At 36.8% G+C, this 23,089-nt stretch overlaps 1 protein-coding gene and 1 long non-coding RNA gene across 25 annotated transcripts in view; one reads left to right on the top strand and one right to left on the bottom strand.

Annotated features, from left to right (window-relative positions):
- Nucleotides 1-18,611, top strand: part of RBMS3 (RNA binding motif single stranded interacting protein 3) — a 1,486,333-nt gene extending 1,467,722 nt beyond the window's left edge. For 18 of the 23 annotated variants that reach the window (XM_065539818.1, XM_065539816.1, XM_065539814.1 and 15 more), the window contains one exon: nt 1,872-3,071. In XM_065539818.1, coding sequence (XP_065395890.1) covers nt 1,872-1,878 — 7 coding nt within the window. In that variant the 3' untranslated portion in view covers nt 1,879-3,071. Of the gene's footprint in view, nt 1-1,871; nt 8,436-18,015 lie in introns of those variants that run through there. The other 5 variants (XM_005545572.5, XM_005545568.5, XM_005545571.5 and 2 more) reach the window with 2 other exon arrangements.
- Nucleotides 1-23,089, bottom strand: part of LOC135969607 (uncharacterized) — a 94,917-nt gene that overhangs the window by 19,674 nt on the left and 52,154 nt on the right. The window lies entirely within an intron of this gene.

The raw sequence follows: 23,089 nt of genomic DNA, 5'->3' as shown, positions 1-23,089 counted from the left end.
CAGGAGAGAATTCAGTTCTATTCAATGGCAAGATCCTTTTTCCTTCAAACTTCAGCTAGCAAACATGAACTTGTCAAGTACAACCATCTATTTGCCATCATTTGTTTTCATGTGGCAATGGGGCCACTTTAAGAAGCAAGCAAATTATGGGAGAGGGCTATTGGAAGCATTTGTGTACAGTTATAAAACCTAAAGTACTTCCAGCCTAGCTCATAAATATCAATGCTTCTGAGACCAGTGAATCAAGTACTTGAGCTTGATGGATCAGGTCTTCTATGCACTGTAGTTCACTGAAGAAGACATCATTCACTGAGCAGCTGCTAAAGAGATTCATGGTGTTTTAGGCATTTTCCGTTCAGTACACAATAATATCAGAGTAGAAGATGGGAGTGGGAACAAAGAACAGATTCTCCCCCCACCACCCCCCAACTCACAGCTATATAACCAAGAAAAAAAATTTGTTCCCATAGTAATGTAGATTTTTAGAGATAAATGGAGCAAGTCTATAGTGTGCAAAGCTAGAGATAGTTAACATATAGACCATGGTTCCCATGACTACCGCTAATAAAATTTTTCTTATTGTTGCTACAGTATGAAAATTGTAATTGCTTTGCTTCTTAAAAGATATCTCACTTCCTCATATAACACAGAAATATATTTTTAGGGACTTAACCTATTGATAAAAATTGAATATTCGATATATCAACTGGTAGCTTTCCTCACATGATTTTAGGAAGAAATTAATCAGGTTCCTAATAGCCATAGCTGGCTCATATGATGGCTTTTTGCAAATTAGGAAACTATGTCCTTTCTGGGCCGTCTCAAGCTACACATTACACAGTTTAAAGCACTGTGAACTGGGGTTACAGCTCTCCTCCAGGGTACATACCTTGGGGAACAGACAATGGGCTGAAATTTAGCCCCCACTCCCTCAGTCATGCATCTTGTATAGTAAACAATCTGTAAAACTACACATAGTAACACTGAGTCATATTTACTAAATTAAGCAACTGTGCATCGGAAGAACTTGCATAACTTTTTGCTGTCATCCGATACCCTGAACAAAAAGGCTTTCAGCTAAATGTGACTTACAGATAATATAAAGGTCCTTCTTTCTATAGCACAACTCTGAAGTGATTTTACAAACTTCTAATCTGTGGGCAAAAGAGCTAAGAGTAAAGTCATCTTGCTGGAAGGTTAACCTTGCAACGTAGAAAGGGCAGTAGCAGAAGTCTATTCGAAATGAGCTAAGCAAAGTGGCATATAGTAAAATGATATTTTTCTAGTTAAACACCTATTGTGGATATACCACTCTGCCTAAAAGGCAAAAGGTATAAGTAAAATATAGTTCCTGCTGTCACAAACTTATAATCTTGACAGAGGGAATGAACAAGAAAGAAGAGAAGGGGAAGAGAAAAAGAACAAAACTGCATTGGCCTCTTAACTGTCTCACTTATTTCCTCAGGCAATAAGCCTTGTGTAAATGTACGTGATGAATACCACGAGATAACATACAACCCAGTTATTTTGGGTGCAGAGTAAAGAATCTCATATATGTTGCTGGAATTAGTGATGATTCCTACAGTAGTTTTGAAGGAACAGAATTATTCAAAGGATCTGTAAGGAGCTACAACGTAAGCTATTAACCTTGATTTTTAATGTAAACAAACTCTCTGGCCCAAATCTGTATTTAAGTGAAAGTGGCAGAATTTGACAATCTCATAGACTCAGTATGATGTTATGATGCTTTTGTGACTATGTTATATTGAAAGCTTGGTATCTTTTAAAGCTGCCTCATTGGAAAAGGGCACAGAAGGTGATTTCAAAGTTACTTTAATTTAATGACCACTCTTATTCAATTGTTTTCACAGACCATAAACAGGACTGAAGAATGTCCGTCTGAATCTTTGCCTTGAATGAAGAAACTTCATTGAACAAGAAGTTGGCTTCCAGTTTGCACAGACGTCAATGGAATGCTTTTTTTTTTTTTTTTTTTTTTTTTTAGTTTTATACCTTACCCAATGAAAACAGTTTTTATGTGCTGTGCAAATGGTCTTCATGTGGTCTGACAATTTATTTTTGCCATCATTTTTTTTTAACTACAGAAAAAAATTCCAGAAGAGGAAAAAAAACAAAAACAAAAAAACACTACAAAACAAAACAAAACATTGAAGTTTGATATTTTATGTGGATGAACATTTGAATTGAATTCAGAATTTTCCTGAAGGTGTAGATACTTTTTTTTAAAAAACAGAAAACCTAATGTCAAGAGGCGGGCAATAGAAATGGAACCAAATGGTCTTCCTCAACAATTAAGCTACTATCTCTTTTTCCCTTCTTGTTTAAATCTAGTGGGTTTATTTTATTTTTTCTTAGAAATATTTAGGTAAGGTTTATCTTAAATCTTAATTGCCTTAATTTTAAGGACGTCAAAGGCTCTCGAGGCAAGCTGTCAACGTCTTGTTAAAAACAAAAATCAAGAAAGAATTGAAATATTGTGCTGGCTTTAACTGGCACAGAAGTTTAAGACTGAGTTTTTAGGGTGAAAAAAAACTGTACAGTTTAAATGAAAATGTTTTTCTTCATTTGAAGAAAATTTGTTGATAAAAGAAACCATGGCAACTGCAAGAATTGGAAAAATGCTGGGACTTTTCATGAACTTTGTCTTAAGTGTTGACATGAATCATTCTCAAAGGCTAAAACATTTTACAGTAAAGTTATTAATGTTGGTTTAAAAACAACTGCATTAGAAATAATGCGTGTTTGGGGGGCAGAATGCAGATTTTTTTAATTTACAAAGCGTGATCGCTAGCAAAAGCATTAGTGCTTTTTATCTGCAGTCTTTTTTATGAGCTTTACAAAGTTTTTAGTCAGCTTTGCTTGTCACATTGCAAAACCTAGCTTAAGAGCATTAAAAAAAAAAAAAAAACAAGTAGATAGGAGCTTATGGTCAAAAAGTGCAAAAAAAAAAACAAAAAAAAAAGCAATAGATAGAGAAATTGTTGACAATTTCTGTAGTCTTTCCTAGTTGTGATCAAATTCAGCCTATGGATGGCCTATTTTATACCAAAGATGAAGTGACACCCTATTACAGTCCAGAAGATAGAGGTTGTTTTTCATTTCTTTTCTTTTAAAAAAAAAAAAACAAAAAAAAATTTATTTGACCGACATGGCCGGACCAGTTCTTACTTTGTTGTGTTTAAACTACCTTCCACTGGTGTTTTACATAGTGCAAAAAAAGAGGGTGGGGGGAGTTGTCTTTCTTTTCTTTAAATGTATATTCATTGATAGCAGAAGCTTGTACCTGCTGTGTTTAGCAGTTTCAGCATGAACAGTTCTGGGTATCAACTGATTGATAGAGCCAAGTGGCTTTAAATTCTGTGAGCTTTTCTGGTTTCTCATTAGCTGTCTTGAATAGTGAAACCTGTACTGATGGCCACTAGTAAACCAAGATGCTTATTTAACAGGTTGAATATTCTTTGTATGAATTTTCAGCTAAAGATACTTTCTGAACCTGGTCTGAAAGGTCACTTGTCAAAAAACTTAGTGATATTCTGTGAAACAGTGAGTGGTCTCCTGGAAAGGTCTCATTGTATTTGTAACAATAGTCTTCCCTCTAAATTACCACACCTCTGGGTTTTGTCTTCTCACCTCTGTCTTTGTTATCACCTACCATGAATAGACACCTTGGTTTTGCAAATGGGTAGGGGGTATCTTCTTTTTGCCTCTTTTCATTGTATTTTCATATCTTGGTGTTGCCGAAAGAACTTTTTCTTTCAGTTTAATTCTTTGAGGCATGTAGGCCCAATAAGAATGAGAATTCTATTAGTGGAGTTTAGGGAAGTCCTTAAAATGCTAGTTGACAATCAAGAAACAGTATGATTTATATCAATAATTAAAGAACCAAAAGAATTAGGTATGATCAATCATGTAAACCAAGGAGGAATACTTGCATTTAGAATGATGCAAAACTTTGTCTAAAATGAATTAAATTGACCCACCTGTAAAATATATCTACATTTTTAATTCATGAGATATGTGTTCAACCTTTACAGTTTTACCTGAAATTAAGGACAATGGAATAGAATTTTGTCAGGTGAACCATTCACTAGATTGCTTTCTGAATGAATCCTTTGAATCAAATAGGTGAAACTCTTTTTCGCAAACTAAGTCACAGGAGCCTGTCTTAGTCCAAAAGAAGCAGGGAAATGTATTTAAGTGTACTATAAAACAGGGTAGGCTTTTTAAAAACTAAAAAGTTTTAAAGATAAATCATATTCCCATTATGTCAACATGAGTAATAAGGTTGACTCATGTGAAATTGTCAGTATTCCACTATTTATATAAACTCTGGTTCTCTTATTTGCAACCCCATGAATTGGAAGCTCAAATCAGAGAATGACTCCATATATTTATGGTCACAATGGAGACAACGTGTATCCAAGAAAATGTAGTGTGTGTTACAGAGAAATTCCAACTGGTCACACCCACCATTATGGTTTTTCATGCTTTAGAGAAAATGCTAGATTTATACTATCTTTTGTTCCATCCTTCAGTTTCCCATGCATTATAAAGGTGGCACTGAAGTTTTTATCTTTGAAAAGTGGGCCCCAAAGTTTTTTGGGGTACAAAAAGACATATATGGGAACCATATTTTCTGTTTCTCTTTTTCACTCTCTAAACTCTTTGTATAAATAAGGATTATCCTGGGCATAATTCATTTGAATATGAAACTAATATACTTTCTTTCATTTCTGTGAAAAAATAACCAAAAACATGTATTAATGTGATACAAAGAAAGTCTCATTTACACAATCAACAATGAGGCTAAGAGGTAGCTACCATGTGGCTAATGAATGTGCCTAGGTAACTTCCTGTTTCTATTCAAAACTGCTGCTTTATTTGTACATTCAGAAATATTTTTTTCAACTATGAAGTTTCAATATCAATTTTTTAAGCCACTTTCTGCAAGAGGAAATGACCTGTCATTTGATGTGTTCATGTGTGTTTTGTGTTTGGATAGTTTATATCATGCCATTCTATAAAATATATGTTTTCAAACCAAAAAGAAAAAAAAATAGAAGGAAAACAATGGCACATACTCAAATTTGCCCTGCTTTGTCCGTTGTCTTACCTAAGACTTGTTTTGAAGAGCCAAGTCTGGGAGAAAAAAAAAAGCATCAACAGGTAAGCAGCATTACATTGTGTGATAATAAACCAAAATAAGTTTTCAATATATACAGACAGCAGAATTCAAATTTAATCAACAAAATATATTGTAGTGATTTTTTTTTTCTTTTTTTCTTTTTTTTTTTTTTTTGAGATAGGGTCTTTGTCACCCATCCTAGTTAGGACTATAATTTTTTTTTTAAGTTGAAGTTAATTTTCCATGCATTCTGGTCCACCAGATTTTCAAGCATTTATTTGGATGTTTCCATTTTTCCTTTTGACTTTAATGCCAAGATTTAGCTTAAACATGAGGAAACAAACTAAAGCCACAATCCAAATGAGAGAAACACTGTCTCATGTAAATGCTAGTTTCATGGTCAGTGCAAGAGTGAGTTTTCTTTCAATAATGATAAGGCGTTGTCAAGGGAGGCAAAGTGTGCATGATAATTGGGAGCTCCCCAATACGTGGCCATGTCTTCTAAAGACAACATAATGAGCCCAAGTGAACTGAAGGTAATACTGGCAGGTGCTGATGACGGTTTGTCCTTGAATGCTGACATGTTTTGAATATTGCAAATGTCACAGTACTCTTAAAAAAATCCTTACCTGACTCTAGTTTTGCCAGGATTAGTTTGTTTCCTTGGTAGATTTCAACATTTCAGAATGTTACCTCCATATTTCACTTGAATTACTTCTTCCTGTGACCTTAGCAGATCTGTCACATTTGAAAGCATATGACTCACTTCCACCCCCTTCTAATGAAAAACTGCATGGTGTTAAAAGCTCTCCCATTAGACATATAAGACTGACAACCGAAGAAGGCTGTTTAAAGCATGAAGTTCACTTTATTTTACTATGCCTAAAAATACATCTTTGGATCCCTTGCAAAGTGCTTTAAAAACTATTTTCAATTTATGTATGACCCCAGAAAAGTAATTGTTTTTTCCCCCCCCCAAAAAAACCTCTTTATTTAAATAATTGGGATATTTGCTAAATACCTATTTTTATTTATTTTTTTTTTACAGTGGCCTAAAACCCCTATTAATGAAAAGTGAAATTTGATTTAATTAGGACTCTTGCAGTCATCTTCACGATTGAGGAGAAGTTTCAATAGGCTGTCTAGACAGATTATGATGTTAATAGGAGATTAAAATACATTTGGCAATTCATTTTCATTCTTAATTTGAGTGCATGAACCACTGCAGATGAGCTGATAAGCAGAGAGAAATTCTCAAGTGGGTTTCAGTAATACATGTTTTTTATATGATTTGAAGTCAAGTAAAGGGACAATATTTATGTACATGTATAACATTCAGCACCTTTGAGGAATCATGCACTATAATAAAGCTTTAACATGTCATAGAACCTTGATCTATATTACTTTGTCTTCAGTAAAAAGTAAAGGATGAGATTTTGTCTTTCATGTTATTGTAGCTGGCATGCTTCAAAATTTTGAGCTTACTGGGACTGACAGCCTCTCACTTCAATCTGAGGGATTGACAGAATTTAAACAGGCTCATTGATTCTGTACACTCTACCCTTCCTGTGGCAAGTGATAATGGGATTTCATTAATGAATCAATTTGTTTTACAAATGACATCCACTGTGGCATTGGAAGACAGTTGGGTCTGACTCAAGTTTAACATTTCCTACCAAACATTCTTAAGTATGAAATTGGTCCTTTAATCCCAAATGCTCTTGGTCATGGCTGTCCTTTGCAGATTACATAGCGTTCAGGAAAGTACAAAAACTAAACGCTAAATCCCCAAGTGACCCCAAAGACCTTGTATGATGTGAGAGACAAGAGTTCACTCCAGATTAATTTATCATTGGCTTTATACTCTAACATGTAGATATACTCTCTGTAGCAAAAAAGGGATGAATGTCTTTCAATATTCATTTCTGTTTATTTTTGTGAGGCAAAATAATATATCAAGAAAATTTTCTTCCACTCAGAAAGCTTTAAAGCTGAAGGAAAGGTGCAGTCAAGCTTGGATCTGCAGGAAGAACCACTAGGCCACTGAGTCATACTTGAGCTTTTCTTACTACTGCCCCAATTTCTGAGTTGTGCATAAATACAATCACTCTCAATTTTTGAAGGGCTAATTATCTACTTTGCGGGTGTGTTTTGTTTTTTCTTTTCAATGTGTAGGCCTTGGGCTCTGTTTCCTTTTATTAGCATGTCACTCTGAGGGTGGGACAAACAATTGGAAATAAGAATTGATTGTTTTATTTCTTATAAAGTATTAATTTCTTAAGGGAGTTTGAAATCATTGGTAAAATTAATGTCAGTACATTATATGTCATAAATTTTGATTATCTATAATGTCTTTTCCTATCTACCAGAAATAATTGAGAGTTGGCTGTATTCTTGCAGAATATACAGGAAAAAAAATCATAGCAAAGAATTCGGCTTCCCTCAAAAGAAAGTTATTTTTGGTTCCTTCACTCCACTAAATATGAACCAGTAGCATGGATCCACACAATTTCTGCAAAGAGAGTATAATGGTAGCTCTTGGCACAGTCATATTCATATTTTTAAATCTTTGACCAAAACTATTGCACTGTTTTCGTTCTATTTTGACTGCATTACTGTATTAAGGCTGAATGACTTTGACACTCCCATGGATATTTTTATGATCACATCAAATTTAAATAATGTCCAAAATGTAACTTTAATGTTATATTTTGTTTCAAACCCTCTGGTCTAGGTTATTGAGAAAGATGTTCTTTCCTCCTCCCTCAAATATGTTATCTCTTCATATATATTTTAAAAAATGAGTTATTCCCTGCTTTTCAGGAACTGTAAAAATTATTTCAAAGAGACACTTGAAAAAGTTTTCTCTATTCTGGACACAGATGCTTCCATTTATTTCAAAAGAAGAAGAAAACAAAATGGAATCTTAATTTAAAAAAATATATGTAGTAGTATCTGCTATGAGATATTCAGTGTCTAAAAAAAAATGGGACACAGCTTCTTTTAAAACCCTTGTTTCAGTCCTTATTCAACTTCATGGAACTTCTGAAACATCATTCAATTTTGAACTTTATTTAAGAGCATTTTTGTACTGCTGTCTCTGACTGTCATGGAAACTTCTGTAATTCTAAGGTGTTTCTGGTTTTATTTTTAATTTCTTCATCTGTACCACAGTCAAATTAGCAACTATCTCCCCCATCCCTTGGGCTTTCTGTAGATCAGTGGATGTTAGGTTTAAACTTCTGTTTTCTTTGATGAAGCTTTCAATAAAAAATGAAAATAAAATCAATTGAGTAGGGCTGTTGTGTTTTTCTGCACTCATCCAGAGACTGGTTGGGGGAGGAGGGCTGTTAGGAAGGAGTGGTGTCCACCTTTAATCTGGAACAGTGCTGGAATTTTTTAAAGAATCATCTCAGCTAACAAAAAATGAGAGAGGAGAGAACATTCAATACAGGCCAAGGGGACCTGAGAAAGGCACTGTTTGGGGGAATTTAGAAAGAGAGGACCATTTAGGTCTTCCCAGGGACTCCCACAAGCTTCCTCATTCTCAAGGTTAGGGATTTAGAGACCACAGAACTCCTATCTCCAAACATGCCTAACATCTGCCAACTACTTGATGAATCTTGGATGAAGGCCAGTTTCATTTGACACCTATGGCTTGTACCCCTGCAAGGATTAAATCCAGGTCAACCAAAATCAGAAGTGTCTGTTCCTCAAGTTACAGAAGACTGTGCTAAGCACATAAAAAGAAACTCTCTTTTTCTGGGCCAGAGTCATCCAAGCAAACTTGGAGCTCATATTTAACAGCCAACAATATCCTGTTCTGCAATAGTCATTTGCTGTGTTGTTCAAAAATATTCCATTCTACTGTAGAAGACAGGAAAACAAAGGGATACATGAAATTCCTATGATGTGTTAAACAACAAAGCGACCCTTAAGACAGAAAAACTAAGTAGAGCATGTGAGTGTGAACAAAAATAGAAGGGGAAAGAAAGACCAAGAAAACACTATATGTGATACACTAGATATATATGAGAAAATTAAGCATTCACTATCCATTAGGTCTTAATTTGCTCACTCTTTGTTGACTTCCATTCTGGTACCCATACCAGCTCATCAACCTAAATGGTGAATTTCAGTGGTTTGCCCCTGATTGTCTTGGAGAGAGTAAGAATGTTCCATTGGCCCCCTCTTTCATTGCTCAAACCTCAACTCTGGTATAACACACCACCACTGGAGAAGGATGATGTGGCAGAGGGAAAAGGAGTGTATATACCAACATTGCAGAACATTCAGCTAGTGTGATCCTTCCACCCCTCTCACACTTTACCCTCAATGAGTCAACCTATCCCATGACTTTCACCTTGTTTCTTTTCTGGGGTTTAAAATTGATTTAATAAGCCCCGTGCTTCTGGCATCTTTATTGGTCTGTGAGTCTTTCTGTTCTATGACTTCTAGTATAATCTGCATAATAGTGTAGTTGGAAGCTACCACTACATCAAGGTGATTTCCCACACAGCACCTTCTTGCTTTAGAATACATGCACCCAGGGGAGGGTGTGGAGAAAGCTCTACAACCGGTGCCCAGGCTCTAAGAATATGTTGTATATATACATTTTCCCTTTCTGAACATCAGTTCACACTGTACTGGCAGAAGAGAAAACTGGAAGAATGGATTTATTGGATAGTTTAAGAAAATAAGCAAGGAACAAAGATCTTGAACTTAGTTTTACCCAATGCCTTTGTTCTGTTTAGGCTGTTATAACAAAATGCCTTGGGTTGGGTAATTTATAAGCAACAGAAATTCATTGCTTACGGTTTTGGAAGCTGGAAAGTCCAAGATCAAGGCACCAGCAGTTTTGGGGTCTGATGAGAGCCTGTTCCTCATAGATTGTACTTTCTATGTATCTTCACAAGGCTGAAGGGCCAAACAAGTTCTCACAGGCCTTTTCCATAAGGGCACTAATTCCATTTATGAGGGCAGAGTTCTCATGAGCTAATCATGTCAGAAAAGCCCCACTTTTTCATACCATCACCTTAGGGGTATTTCAATGTATGAATTTTTGGGAGACATAAACATTCAGAACACCACACCCATGTTCTATCAAAGCTTTCTTAGAGCTGAAATTCTTTTTTATTTGTTTAGTATTAAAAAACAATAGTACTGCACCACCACCCAATATGCACAAAAATTTTGTTTCAAATTGCAAGACATTTTGGAATTTCCTAAAATGTACCTAGAGGTTTCTGCTGAAAAACCCTTGGTTACAAGGAACGAACACAAGAGAATGAAGACTAGGAAATGAAGAAACACTACATTTATTATGGTGACCCTTGTACATAAAATAATCATGGTTTTCTGACCTCATATCTATGCATTTTTTACTAATAATTTATTTTCTCCAAGAAGAACTGAGTGAACTGTCAATTCTCAATAGTTCTAACAAGGTTTATGTTCCATTACGTCTTTTTTAATCGATGCTGATGAAGATAATATTTAGCTGCTTTCCAAAGGCAGTAGAATGAAAAACAATATAACTCAAACTTAATCTCTGAGAATTTGATTATTTCTGGATTTTTTTAAGGAGTGACACTTACAATAATGATAAAAGTCTCTCTAATATATCAAGAGACTGTATTTTTATTTAAATCTTCAGAAACAAAGAGAGATAGCTTTCTCACCCATGATCTTTAGGACGTTGTTAGGTTACTATTGTGGTAAAATGGTCACCAGGTGGCGCTGCTGTATTAGTCTCTGGTGGATTCCAAACCCAAATCCCAGATTCTCTATTCCTACACAAAACCAGTAATGTGAGATAAGGCTGTAAGAGAAAGAGGATCATCATTACCTGGACACTCACTCTGTGCCAGGAGTTGCACCACGTGCCCTCACATACTTGAGTTCATACAACTTTCACAAGAGGGCTCTGAGGTAGGGGTTGGAAAATTCTCCCCATTTCCCAGATGAGGCTTGGAGAGTTGGACAACCTACTCATGGACCTATACTTAGGAAGGGCTAGAGAGTACTTTAAAAACAGATTCAAATTCTCAACCCCTGGCTTCAAAAATTTCTTCTGAAATGGCTTTGGGACATGCCAATGGGGAAGGCGGTTGTTTGTTTGTGTGTTTGCTTACTTGTTTGTTTTTAATCAGCAATTTTTTTTTTTAATAGTTTGCCTCACTTGGCCTGGGATTTGTGATTTCTATAGAAGAAGGGCATCGGACACTCATTCTAATCATCTTAGTGACAAAACTCAACAAAATTCACATTTTCTGTTCCAGAAATAACTTGCTCTTTCAACCTTCTCTGTATTTGAGCCTGTCTGATTTACTTTGGAAGGAAAGTACTTGTCTACCAAATAGATAGGTTTAACTTTTCATTGACTCATTTGTTCAACAGTTTCTAGCATATGGACCCTCCATAAATAATTTAATGATGCCAAAAGAGAGTAGGCATTCTTGTTTGTAAGGTATTGTATTCTAGTAAGTACCAGACATTTATGACATTTTGGTGTGAAATAAGATCAGAGAGTTTTGTGGGAAATATGTTTAACCCTTGCTGCTGCTTATTCCCTAGTTCAGCCCCTTAACAGAGTGTCTGTTATCTTTTTCCTAAGTGATCTGGGACATTTAATTCTTTTGACAGCAAGGAGAGTGGAATATGCCATTGTAAGTTGGACATAACTTTTCAAAGTTATAGGACTTGGCCATGTTTTCATGGTACAGACAAAATCCACACACAGGATCAGCTAGGTACAAAAGCCAATGATTTTTCTCCTAATAATGCTGAATCTACTCATAGGGTTTGAAGGAATTAACTGTTTGTCCAAAATAACTTTTCTATTACCTGGTGTTTCACCATTATAACTTTATTCTTGGAGATAGATAACAAAAATTTAGAAAAAATACCAGGCAAGCAGTGAAAGAGCTTGGATTTTGACTTTAGGTATGTTATCTGCAAAACATTTTTTCTTTGTTTCTGAATGTCAGGTTTTTTTATGTTTCAAAATGCATACATACCTTTTATTTCTCAGAATGATTATGATGATAAAACAGGCAATACATATATCATGTGTAAATGCTCTAAAATTATCATCAATCAAATGTTACGCATAATTTTAACTGTTTAGTTCTGAAGTTTCTATTTAGAGATGTTTTTGTGAGGGTAACTCCTGAGAGTTGAAGACAAGATTAAGATCTAAGAAGATGAAAAGAGGAAATGGTAGAACCAAGGTGACACTTAGCTACTTTGCAATGCTGCTCACATTCTGGAGGACACAAATGCCAGGCTTGAAACCACCAGCTTCCAGGCCACAAGAACAAGAGAACACAGAAACATAGCTGCTGGTTGAGCTAAATTCACCCATGATTTTGAATGATAATCCTGTATTATCATCCAATCACCAGACACACTCTACCTTCTTGGAACTTCCTACATATTGGCATATCATCTAAAGGCAGCTACTGATGGAAGGGGGCAGGTGTTAACAATTTGAGAAGACTACTCTACATTGTGAACTGATACAAGATTGAAGAACTAGGGGCAGAATCTTCTTTAGACCTTGAGTTGATGTGGCATGTTTATCCCAACAAGTGGACAATGTCAATATAGTCACACCAATAGGTAGGTTGCATCAAACAAATATTTCTAAGACAAACTCTTTCTACTAGAACATGTAATAAGGTCTGGCCTCTAAAACACCTGAAACAAGTCTAATGAGTATAAGATAGTGGCTGTGAGATATATACATAGCTCTGCTTCTTTGCCTGCCGCCATGATCTCCCATCCCTCTTGTCTTATGGTTTATTTGTTTCCTGTTTGTTTTTGGTTTCGACTTTTACTTTTTGCTAAAATGTAGTAAGATAATAAACGAACAACAACATACCATGAATGATCAACGCAATGTTGTCTATAAGCTGAACACACAAGAATAACCAAGAAACAGAATATTATTTGCAACCAAAAAGATACCACTCTCCCATGCTCTGTTTCAGTCGTTATGCAAACCCCTCTTCCAAAGGTAACTCTATCTTGAACTCTAAAATGCTGGAATGACTTTTGTCTGAATTTTACTTTACATAAATGTAAGCCGGTGTGCTTTCATGAGAATATAGGTGTTAGACATGAAGAGAGACCAACTTTGCTTGTGTTTGAAACCCCAAGATATCTATTATTCCTCTGAAAATTACACACATAGCTATATTACCCAAATTTTAAAGACCCTCAGTTTCAGAGATCAGACAATTTCTTTCTACCATTTCTTCAATGTTTAACATGCCTTATAGCTTAGCAAAAGTCCTAAACTAAATGTCCATGACAGAATATTAACCATGTTCATTCTATTGTATTTTATTTTATTATTTTTTGAGACAGGATGTCACTCTGTTGTCCAGGCTGGAAGGTAGTGACACAATCACAGCTCACTGCAAACTCTACCTCCTGGGCTCAGGTGATCCTCCCATGTCAGCCTCCTGAGTAACTGGGACAACAAGCGTGCACCACCATGCCTGGCTAATTTTTTGTAGACATGGGGTTTCACCATGTTGCCCAGGCTGGTCTCAAATTCCTGAGCTCAAGTCAACCATACTTAAAAGCAATTGCTGAGTCCTAAGGAAAGATTGGTTGTAAGGCTTCATTTAAGGTTTGGCGGCATGTCATTTATTGTCCGCTTATTCAGACAGTAATTGACATGGGACAGCTGATTCCAGACTTCAATAGGAGACCCCCCAGACCTAGAAGTTGCCAATATACCATTGTTTACACAAAAGCACAGCATATGGAATATATTAAATGCACACCCACCGACTGAAATGACAACTACTTTGACTTCTGATTATAATTTTAAATTGCTTGGGGCTTTCTTACTTAGATTTTGCCATCACTTTCTTTCTTTCCTGACACTGAATCTTTCAGGTCAGTGATCAACCAGATCTCTTTATGCTACTTCCCAGGTAAGTGCTTTGGGATTTACATAGCATTTGGGGTGGTGGGATTACCATACATACATCCTTTTGCCATTGTGGTCCTGCAAGCAGGAATCAAAGCCTTTGTAAAACTAACATAAAACCTACTACTTTGGTGAACCCTCTGCAGAGTTTCTATTAAAATACGCATTCTGGCCAGGCACAGTGGCTCATGCCTATAATCCCAGAACTTTGGGAGTCAGAGTGGAGGTGGATCATTTGAGTTCAGGAGTTGGAGACCAGCCTGGCCAACATGACGAAAACCTGTCTTTACAAAAATACAAAAATTACCTGGGTGTGGTGGCACACACCTGTAGTCCCAGTTACTTGGGAGGCTGAGGCATGAGAATCACCCAAGTCCGGGCAGTGGACGTCGCTGTGAGCCAAGATGGTACCACTGCACTCCAGCCTGTGTGATAGAGTGAGACTCTGTTTCCAAAAAAAAAAAAAAAAGTATATATATGTGTGTGTGTGTGTGTGTGTGTATATGTATGTATACATATATATACACATATGTATATATATACACACACACACACATATATATATAGGTATCAAATTTATTAATATATTTTAGATATTTTGGTAAGAAGAGTGAGTTCTTTGAGGTTCTGATACGCCTGAGTCTGGGTACCAGGGATTTGACTTTTGCAAGATCTCTGTCTCTCCTTCCTGCTGCAGTGCTGGTCCTAGCATGGATTCCTGTCTCTGCCCCACGCATGGAGGCTTCTCTTTTTCTTTTTATATTTTTTCCTGTTCCCTCTCCGCGGCTGCAAAAAGCTTCCAACAATGCCCTTAGGCAGTGGTTTTTGTTTTACTCTTCCCTTCCTAAGGATTAACATCAGGGTTTTCTTGTTGTTGCTTTGTCACTCTTCTCCCTCACAAGGGAGGTGGGTCTGGGTGATATTTTGGGCAGAGGCTTTTGCTTCTCTTCTCCAGCAAGTGCTACACTTTCTCTTTCTCACGTTCTGTCTCTTTCTGGAGATTCCTCTCCAATTTTCCTGGTAGGGTTTTGGAGGAAAAGCCTGCAAGAGGAAGCATATTCTGTTATATTTGCAGACTCCCTGGGCTCTACATTCTCACACTAGCCCACAGGCTGTCTTTTGCAACTCATTCAGAATGTTTAGGGGAATCATATTACCCTCAACTTATATGGTATACTAGGCTGAATGGTATCTCTCCCCAGACCCACGAAAAAAAGATATGTCTAAGATGTAACCTCCAGAAGCTGCTAATGTGACCTTATTTGGAAATAAGGTCTTTGGAGATGTAATCAAGTTAAAATGAGATGAGAGATTAGGGTGGGCCCTAAATCCGATATGACTGCTGTCCTTGTAAAAAGAGGAAAACTTGGACACATATGCACACACACACACACACAGAAGGAAGACAGCCATGTGGGAACCAAGGCAGCAACTGGAGAGATGAAGCTGCAAGCCAAGGGATGCCAAGGATTGCCAGAAGCAGCCAGAAGCTGAAAGAGAGGAGTGGAACAGATTCTTTCCTAGAACCTCAGAGGGAACATGGCTCTGGGACACCTTGATTTCAGCATTCTGGCCTGAAAATCAAGAACTGTGAGAAAATAAATTTCTGTTGTTTTAAGGCACCTAGCTTGTGGTAGTTTGCTATGACAGCCATGGGAAGCTAATACATAAGTGCCGTGCTGGACTCCTACTGACTCCAGTGGAGATGGCACCACGTCCAAGAGGCCAAAGAACCAGAGTCAGTGAAGGAGACATAGGGTTTACTGGGGGGACTTACATATGGTGTGGTTCAGTGGCAGTGGACTGAATAGGAAGACCACTACTGCTTGTAGAAAGCATGTAGTTTATATAGCTTTTTCAGATCACACCCTTCACCTAGCAATCTTCACTTACCCCAAAAACAAAGGGCCTCTATTCCTTGGACCACAGGTGTTCCAAGAGTTGGGCCACAGGTTCCTTCATAGATAAGGAGTGAATTTCAGGGCTGGTCACTTTCTGATTCCTTGACTCAGAACTCTAAAGCAACATGCTTCTTAGACCATAAGGTCATTCTCAGAGTATGATTCAGTTATGACTGTCAGGTGCCTCTGCCATGCAATAAGACATGCACAGAAACTGCTGCAAGCAAGCAAATGCTTACTCAGGACCTGTTTTTCTCAGGAGATACCTCTTTTCTCAGATTTTACTATAGTGGGTTGCCCTGTGACCTCAGCTTTCTGATGGCCTCAAGAAAAGTCATCAAATTTGCAACCTGTCCAACATTTTCAATGTTGTAAGCATGGATCTCTCTATCATTCTACATATCTGAGCTGAAACTAGAATTCGTGATTATGTGAGGTTTTAATTTCAAAATCCTAACCAAATTTCCTTAAATAAGACATTTTACTCTGAGGCTAACTAGGAACCAACAAAAAGAAAGACTTTTCACTCCTGTATTAGCCGTTTTGTTATTTCCTCACTGGTACTTTGATCTTTCCAGACCCTCAAAACAAAAGGAAAGACGGGACAAAGAGCACCATGTTTTCTAGCTCTCCATTGTCTTACTTCAGCATTGGTGAAGTCAGGATCCCCCGAGAGTGAACTGGTCTAGGAAGACAGTAGCCAACAATTCTGATAGGAAAGGGCCTATCAGAATTGAGATGATTTTCTTGCTACACTTAGCTACTGCATTGGAAGTCATCATGGCAGGAAAAGTAAGGTAAAAACCAGAAGTTTTTTGACTAATGAGGACTTTTCCAACAGCAATTGGGGCATACTTCCTTCACCTCTCCACTCTAGACTCTGCTGTTACTTGCACCTAACACTGCAGAGACATTTTATTCCTCTAAGACTCTCGACATTTCTGACAACTCCCTTGTCTGATATTCAGTTAGGTTATTTACCAAGGTAAATGTATTTTGTACAGTACAAAACATTAAAACTTTAACAATCTTTATACATAGGCATCCATATTCATGAGCAATATATCTACTACACTTCTAAACAGGAAATATACCTAAAAATCTTAAGTGTAATTAAAAACAGGGCATCCAGGGGGTAATAACTCCCCCCAAGCCCCTCTCTACTACTGTAGCAGAGGTAGAGCCCAGCAGTAAAAAGTACAATCTTTCAAATCAGGCAACCTGTGTTTAATTTTCAGCTCTCCATTATTAACTTTATAAACCCTGTTTTCCTCATCTCTAAAATAAGTAAACTAATAGTATCTGTCTCATATGAGTTTTTGTGAGTGAAATAAATACATGTAAAACATTTATAAGGGTAACTGGCATACGGTAAGTGCTCAGCAAACATTGAATGCTATTATTTTATTAAAAGATTCCGCTGAAGTCAAGAGTACAAGGAAACTACATCAATACATAGTGGTTTAGCTCAGCAACCATTTTCAGAGGGTTAGAAAGGTAACCTTTTTGAGATACCAGATAGACCCTGGTTGAAAAGTGAATAGGGAGTCGTGTTCACAAAGATTATATTACTTGACCCACAGCAAGTTGGATTTTTCTCAGACACTACTTCTCTAAATCTTTTCACTCTTTTTTTTTTTTTTTTTTTTTTTTTTTTTTTTTTTTTTTTGAGACGGAGTCTCGCTCTGTCGCCCGGGCTGGAGTGCAGTGGCCGGACCTCAGCTCACTGCAAGCTCCGCCTCCCGGGTTCCCGCCATTCTCCTGCCTCAGCCTCCCGAGTAGCTGGGACCACAGGCGCCCGCCGCCTCACCCGGCTAGTTTTTTGTATTTTTTAGTAGAGACGGGGTTTCACCGTGTTAGCCAGGATGGTCTCGATCTCCTGACCTCGTGATCCGCCCGTCTCGGCCTCCCAAAGTGCTGGGATTACAGGCTTGAGCCACCGCGCCCGGCTCTTTTCACTCTTTAGGGCTTCTGATTAGATTAAGACTTATTTTTTTGGTTTTTTGTTTCTTTCATTCCAGTTAATTATGGAGGAAGAGAACCAACACAAGACAGTTGTTTCAGTATCTGACAAAGGAGTGAAAACTATGAAGAAAGCGAACCTGGTTCTGCTCTGAAACATCAAAAAGTATGGCAAGTGGCTAGGTGCTTAGGTATGAGGTCCACTTTGAATCAGCTGGACCCAGTGCAGCAAGAAATAAAAAGACATCTGTGTCCTTTTGCTACTGATAAGAGAAATTAATAACCCTTTTTTTATAGCAGTGAACAAATTCCAAAATCATGATAGGTCTGTAACTTTCATATTCTCTAGTACATATGGTTAGTAGAGCAGGGATTTATTTTTCTTTTATACAGATGGGAACACTGAGGCTCAGAGAAGATACCTGATTTTCTAGGTGGTAGACATTACTGTTAATCCACGGTGGAGAATGGAAAAGAAGTCTCTATTTAACTTAAAAAGAATGGATAAGAATGTCATTCTATGTATTTCTTCTGAAGCATTCTTATAATTTTGAAACATTGTAAGAGTCTTTCCCGTCTTACAGGATGCCTAAAATATCTCTTCTATTTTGGGCTATTACTACTTAATTCATTGTTTATTTCAAAAAAAAAAAAATGACATCTTTAGTACTCCTTGATGTTTTTGTCCTTCTGTTCTTTTGTTTGCAAACTCTGACCTTTTGCCTCCTCCTTCAACTTTCCTCCTCCCCATCCGCTCTGGAGGACAGCTAGGAGGTAAATGCTGAAGCTGGCAATGTGTGCTCACCTCCCAGGCTCTGCCTTCTCCCTCTTGAGCTGCATGTGTACATTCCTCACATGAAAATTTGTCTGCAATGGTGAGTCCCGGTCCCCTGTATGCCACAAACCCTAGCTCTTGAATTTGTGTCTGTGTTAGACATACTGTTTCCTGGGTGATGCTTGCCTATTGCGGTACACAGCTGAAATATCTATTCTTCTTTTAACACTTCTCTATGTCTTATTTCGTGAATTGCACCCAGGCTTGGCTGCTAGAAAAGTCGGCGTTTTGAATGAGTTTCTTATTAGCTTTCTTTTTTTTCATCTGTATTTAGCTATTTTGTAAAGTCCTTATTTATTTTTTTCTCTGGTTCATTGCCTTTCTGTCTTCATGTCTTTAGCTCTCTGTTTGGATTTTTGTTGATTTCTTTAATTTTTTTCCTAATTATTCTGATTGTTCATAATGATTATAGAAAATTTGGAAAATGCAAACTGACTTATAGAAGAAAATAAATACCTATCATAACTACACAACAGAGAAATTTGTTTAACTCTTGTTTTCTCTATGTAATTCTCCATGCAATCCTATATGCATAGACTTATACTATGACAGTATGTGTCATTTTTTCACTTACATTGTGAACACTCACTATATTATTTTCAACTGCACTGTTTTAAACATCACATTGAATTCCCTAGAATAGATGTACTATAAACCACCTCTGGATTTAATTAATTAAAAAATAAAAATATCATAAACGATAGTATTGAGTAATGATGGACAATTCACTTTTTAGGAGCTGCACTTTAAAATATTTAACTAAAAAAGTAGTATCCATTAGCAATACCCAGAAGACTGCCTCATGTTATTTACTTTAAGCTACTTACATTGAATGGCCAGGACACTCAGGGTTTGTGGAGGATTTCAGGATCGATCAATCAATCAATCAATCAATCAAATTGTACTTGAGATAGTATGTGGTGAGTTATACTTAATTTTTAAATTCTTAGTTTGATTACAAATTTATTTTCCTTAAATGAGGAAAACAACAACTGAAGTTGAATGTCAAGAAGTTCTTATTTTGACATACAACAGTAATTTAGAACGGATCAGAGACAGTTAGTATCTGACTACTCAGCCATAAAAAGAAATGAATTTAACAGTACTCGCAGTAACCTGGATGAGATTGGAGACTATTGCTCTAAGTGAAGTAACTCAAGAATGGAAAACTAAACACTGTATGTTCTGACTGATATGTGGGGGCTAAGCTATGAGGATGCAAATGCATAAGAATGATACAATGGACTTGGGAGAGTTGGAGGGAAGAGTGGGAGGGAGGCGAGGGACAAAAGACTACAAATGGGGTGCAGTATACACTTGGGGGATGGATGCACTTGGGTGATGTGTGCACCAAAATCTCACAAATCACCAATAAAGAACTTACTCATGTAACCAAACACCACCTGTAATAACCTATGGAAAAATAAATAAGAAGATAAAAGAGTATTCAATAAAATAAAATGTGAAGAACAATGTCTGGTATACCAATCAGCTGAGTTACAAAAAACAAAAATCTGTGTGTGTATATGTGTGTTTTGATATATTTTATGTTTTTCCATTTATGTTTATACATATCCATACCCACACACAGAATCTGCTTGTACAGTGATAGAATCTCTCTGGAAACAGATACAAGGAAGTCATCACACTGGTTTATGGATGGAGGTAGGGGAGCTAGTGTTCAAAGGAAATTTTTTTAGTATATACTTTTCACATCTTTTGCATTATTTTGTGAATGTGTTACTCTTCCAAATAAACACACATACAAACAAGAAAATACAAACACTAATGAAAACATTTCAAAAGAAAGAGGTGAATATTTTTGACTCAGATATCCATCAGACTTTTGAACTCTCCAGTACTCCTTGCAATGAAATTGTCAAACTGCCAACAGAGAAGCATTATTCAGGGTTCTTGGTTTTCTGAGTGTCAGGGCTCTCTTTGGCATTTGGTAATACTTTAGAAATCTTTATAGAATCAAAATTCATGGGAATAAAATACAGAAGTTATATTGAAAAAATTAAAATATTGTAAATTTATTGATGTAGTAATAAATGAACTTCTTTATTAATGCTGTATATAAGATTTATTGACATGAAATTTTGAATTATCTACAAAAATTGTAGTGTGATATAAAATGATTTGTAATTTCTGTTGATGATAAAGCACTCTAAATAGTACTGTGGTTTGTTGTTTACAATTGTCATTAAAGGAAATGTTAAATTTCTGTTGGATGTTAGTAAGAATAAAGCAATATATTTTTTTTCTACTCATGTTCACGGACTCCTGAAAGCGTTTTTGGGGGTATGCTGGAAAAGAAATAACTTTGGATCAATCCACTGAACAAAACATAGTAAGGTCTATAATGGAGCACTAGCCAGCCTGAGGATATCCCAAGACTCACCACAGAGACAAGGTGTGAGCTAGGTCTTATAGGACAAGCAAGAATTTGCCTGGTGAATAAGGAGAAAAACGAATGTTTCAAGAGAAGGAACAATGTGAACAATAGTAGAAGGGTGTGGAAACTTGTGGAACTGCAGCACAGAGACAACTATCTGTATTTCATTAATCCTGATGCACGAAGTAAAGGGAGGAGTTGGGGGAGATGGGTCTGCAGAGAAGGGCAGGAATGTGCACTGGAGAACACTGGATGCATTGCTGAGGAGCTTGGATTTTATTCAGTGAGCAATGGGGAGCCTCTGAAGAACTATAATGAGGCAAGTTACATTGTCTGAATTGTGTGTTCTGTTGAGTGCTCTGGCTGCTCTATAGAAGATGGGTTTAGGTTGGTGGGAGACCAGAGAGGATGACACTTCAAAGTTTGTGCAGAGATAATCAGCAATGAAATGGGAACGTAACTTTTAGAATGGGGACAAAGGATAGAGATAAGAAATACTTAAGATATTGTGGTAGATTGGGTCATAAGTCTCTAATTCTTTGTTCTCTCCCTGTTTTGGAATTACACACCCACAGCATTTGCCTTGTAACACTGTCCCTTGCACTAGAGGCAGAGTATATTTTCCACCCCTTGTCTTTGGGCTTAACTATTTTCTTTGGACAATGGGATATGAGTAGACTTGTTATAAACAGAGGTTTGAAATGTGAGTGTGCAATTAACACTCTTGAATTTATCACCACAAAACATACTTTAGGTAGCTTCTACTTCCAGGAGGATGGGAATACACCTGAATCTCACACTTGGTCTGAGGTCAAACCTAGTTGCCTCGCAGTCTGAAGCAGAGCATCCCTGATAGGTCTGGCCTAAATCAGCAAAACCACAGTCACCCCCTAGAACCATACAAATGAGAACAAATGCCTACAGTGGCCGGCCACTGAGATTTTCCGGTTGCTTTTTATGTAATACAAGGTGATAAGTAGAGATATTAAGTTAGAAGTATTCAGTAGTTGAATGGATATAGAATTTAGAAAACGGGGAACCACTGGAAGAGATTCTCTAGGTTTTGATTAGAGTAATTGAGGATATAATGGTTCAAAAAATGAGACAGAATTAGTGGAAGAGAAACAGCTTTTGTGGTAGAAGTTAACGAGGTCAGTATGAGACATTTCGAGTTGGAACTCTTGGTGAAACATTTACATGAGATGATTTAACTTTCAGTTGTATACATAAGTCAAAGTTTGAAAAGAAATCAAGATTGAAGTCAGAAAAGTGTAAGTCATTAGGTTATAGCTGGTAGCTAATATCATGAAAGTTAATAAGATGGCTCAGGGAGAGAGGGGAGAGTGAACATAAAATTGGGCCAAAGAAAAACAGTGATAATCCAAAGAAATTCTTGATAAAGTAGAAGGAACTAATAAAAGATGCTGAGAAAAAATTGTTTATAGCTAGATGGAGAAACACAGTGTTACAGAAAATAAGAGAGAAGTGAGTTTTAAGAAGAGATAGAGCAATATTATTGAATATGGCTATGATGGGTTGGTGTAGAGCCAAACTGCAAGTGGGGTGAGTAGTGACTTTAAGAAGAAAATCTTCTTTTTGTCAGAAACATATTCCTAAACTAGCAATGGCATCCATACATCTCAACCACAAGCTGGCCTTTATGTAATGGAATAGCAGATTCAGGAGATTAGTTACCTCTGTGTAAGTCCATTTATAATGTTATAAGCAAAATCTTATAGATCACTTTAAACCCTACATATCAAATAACAAAGTATTTATTCAGACTCTTAACATAATTAATATCTGATTCTTGAAACAACCATGGAGGTAGGAGCAACGAAAGAATTGTCATTCAAACTCAAACTTCAAATTCGGCTTCAAATCCCATTATTTCTTCAGC

This window comes from Macaca fascicularis, chromosome 2 (genome assembly GCF_037993035.2).
Source record: "Macaca fascicularis isolate 582-1 chromosome 2, T2T-MFA8v1.1".
In the NCBI taxonomy this organism is placed as follows: domain Eukaryota; kingdom Metazoa; phylum Chordata; class Mammalia; order Primates; family Cercopithecidae; genus Macaca; species Macaca fascicularis.
This window is presented reverse-complemented; position numbering and strand designations above follow the sequence as displayed.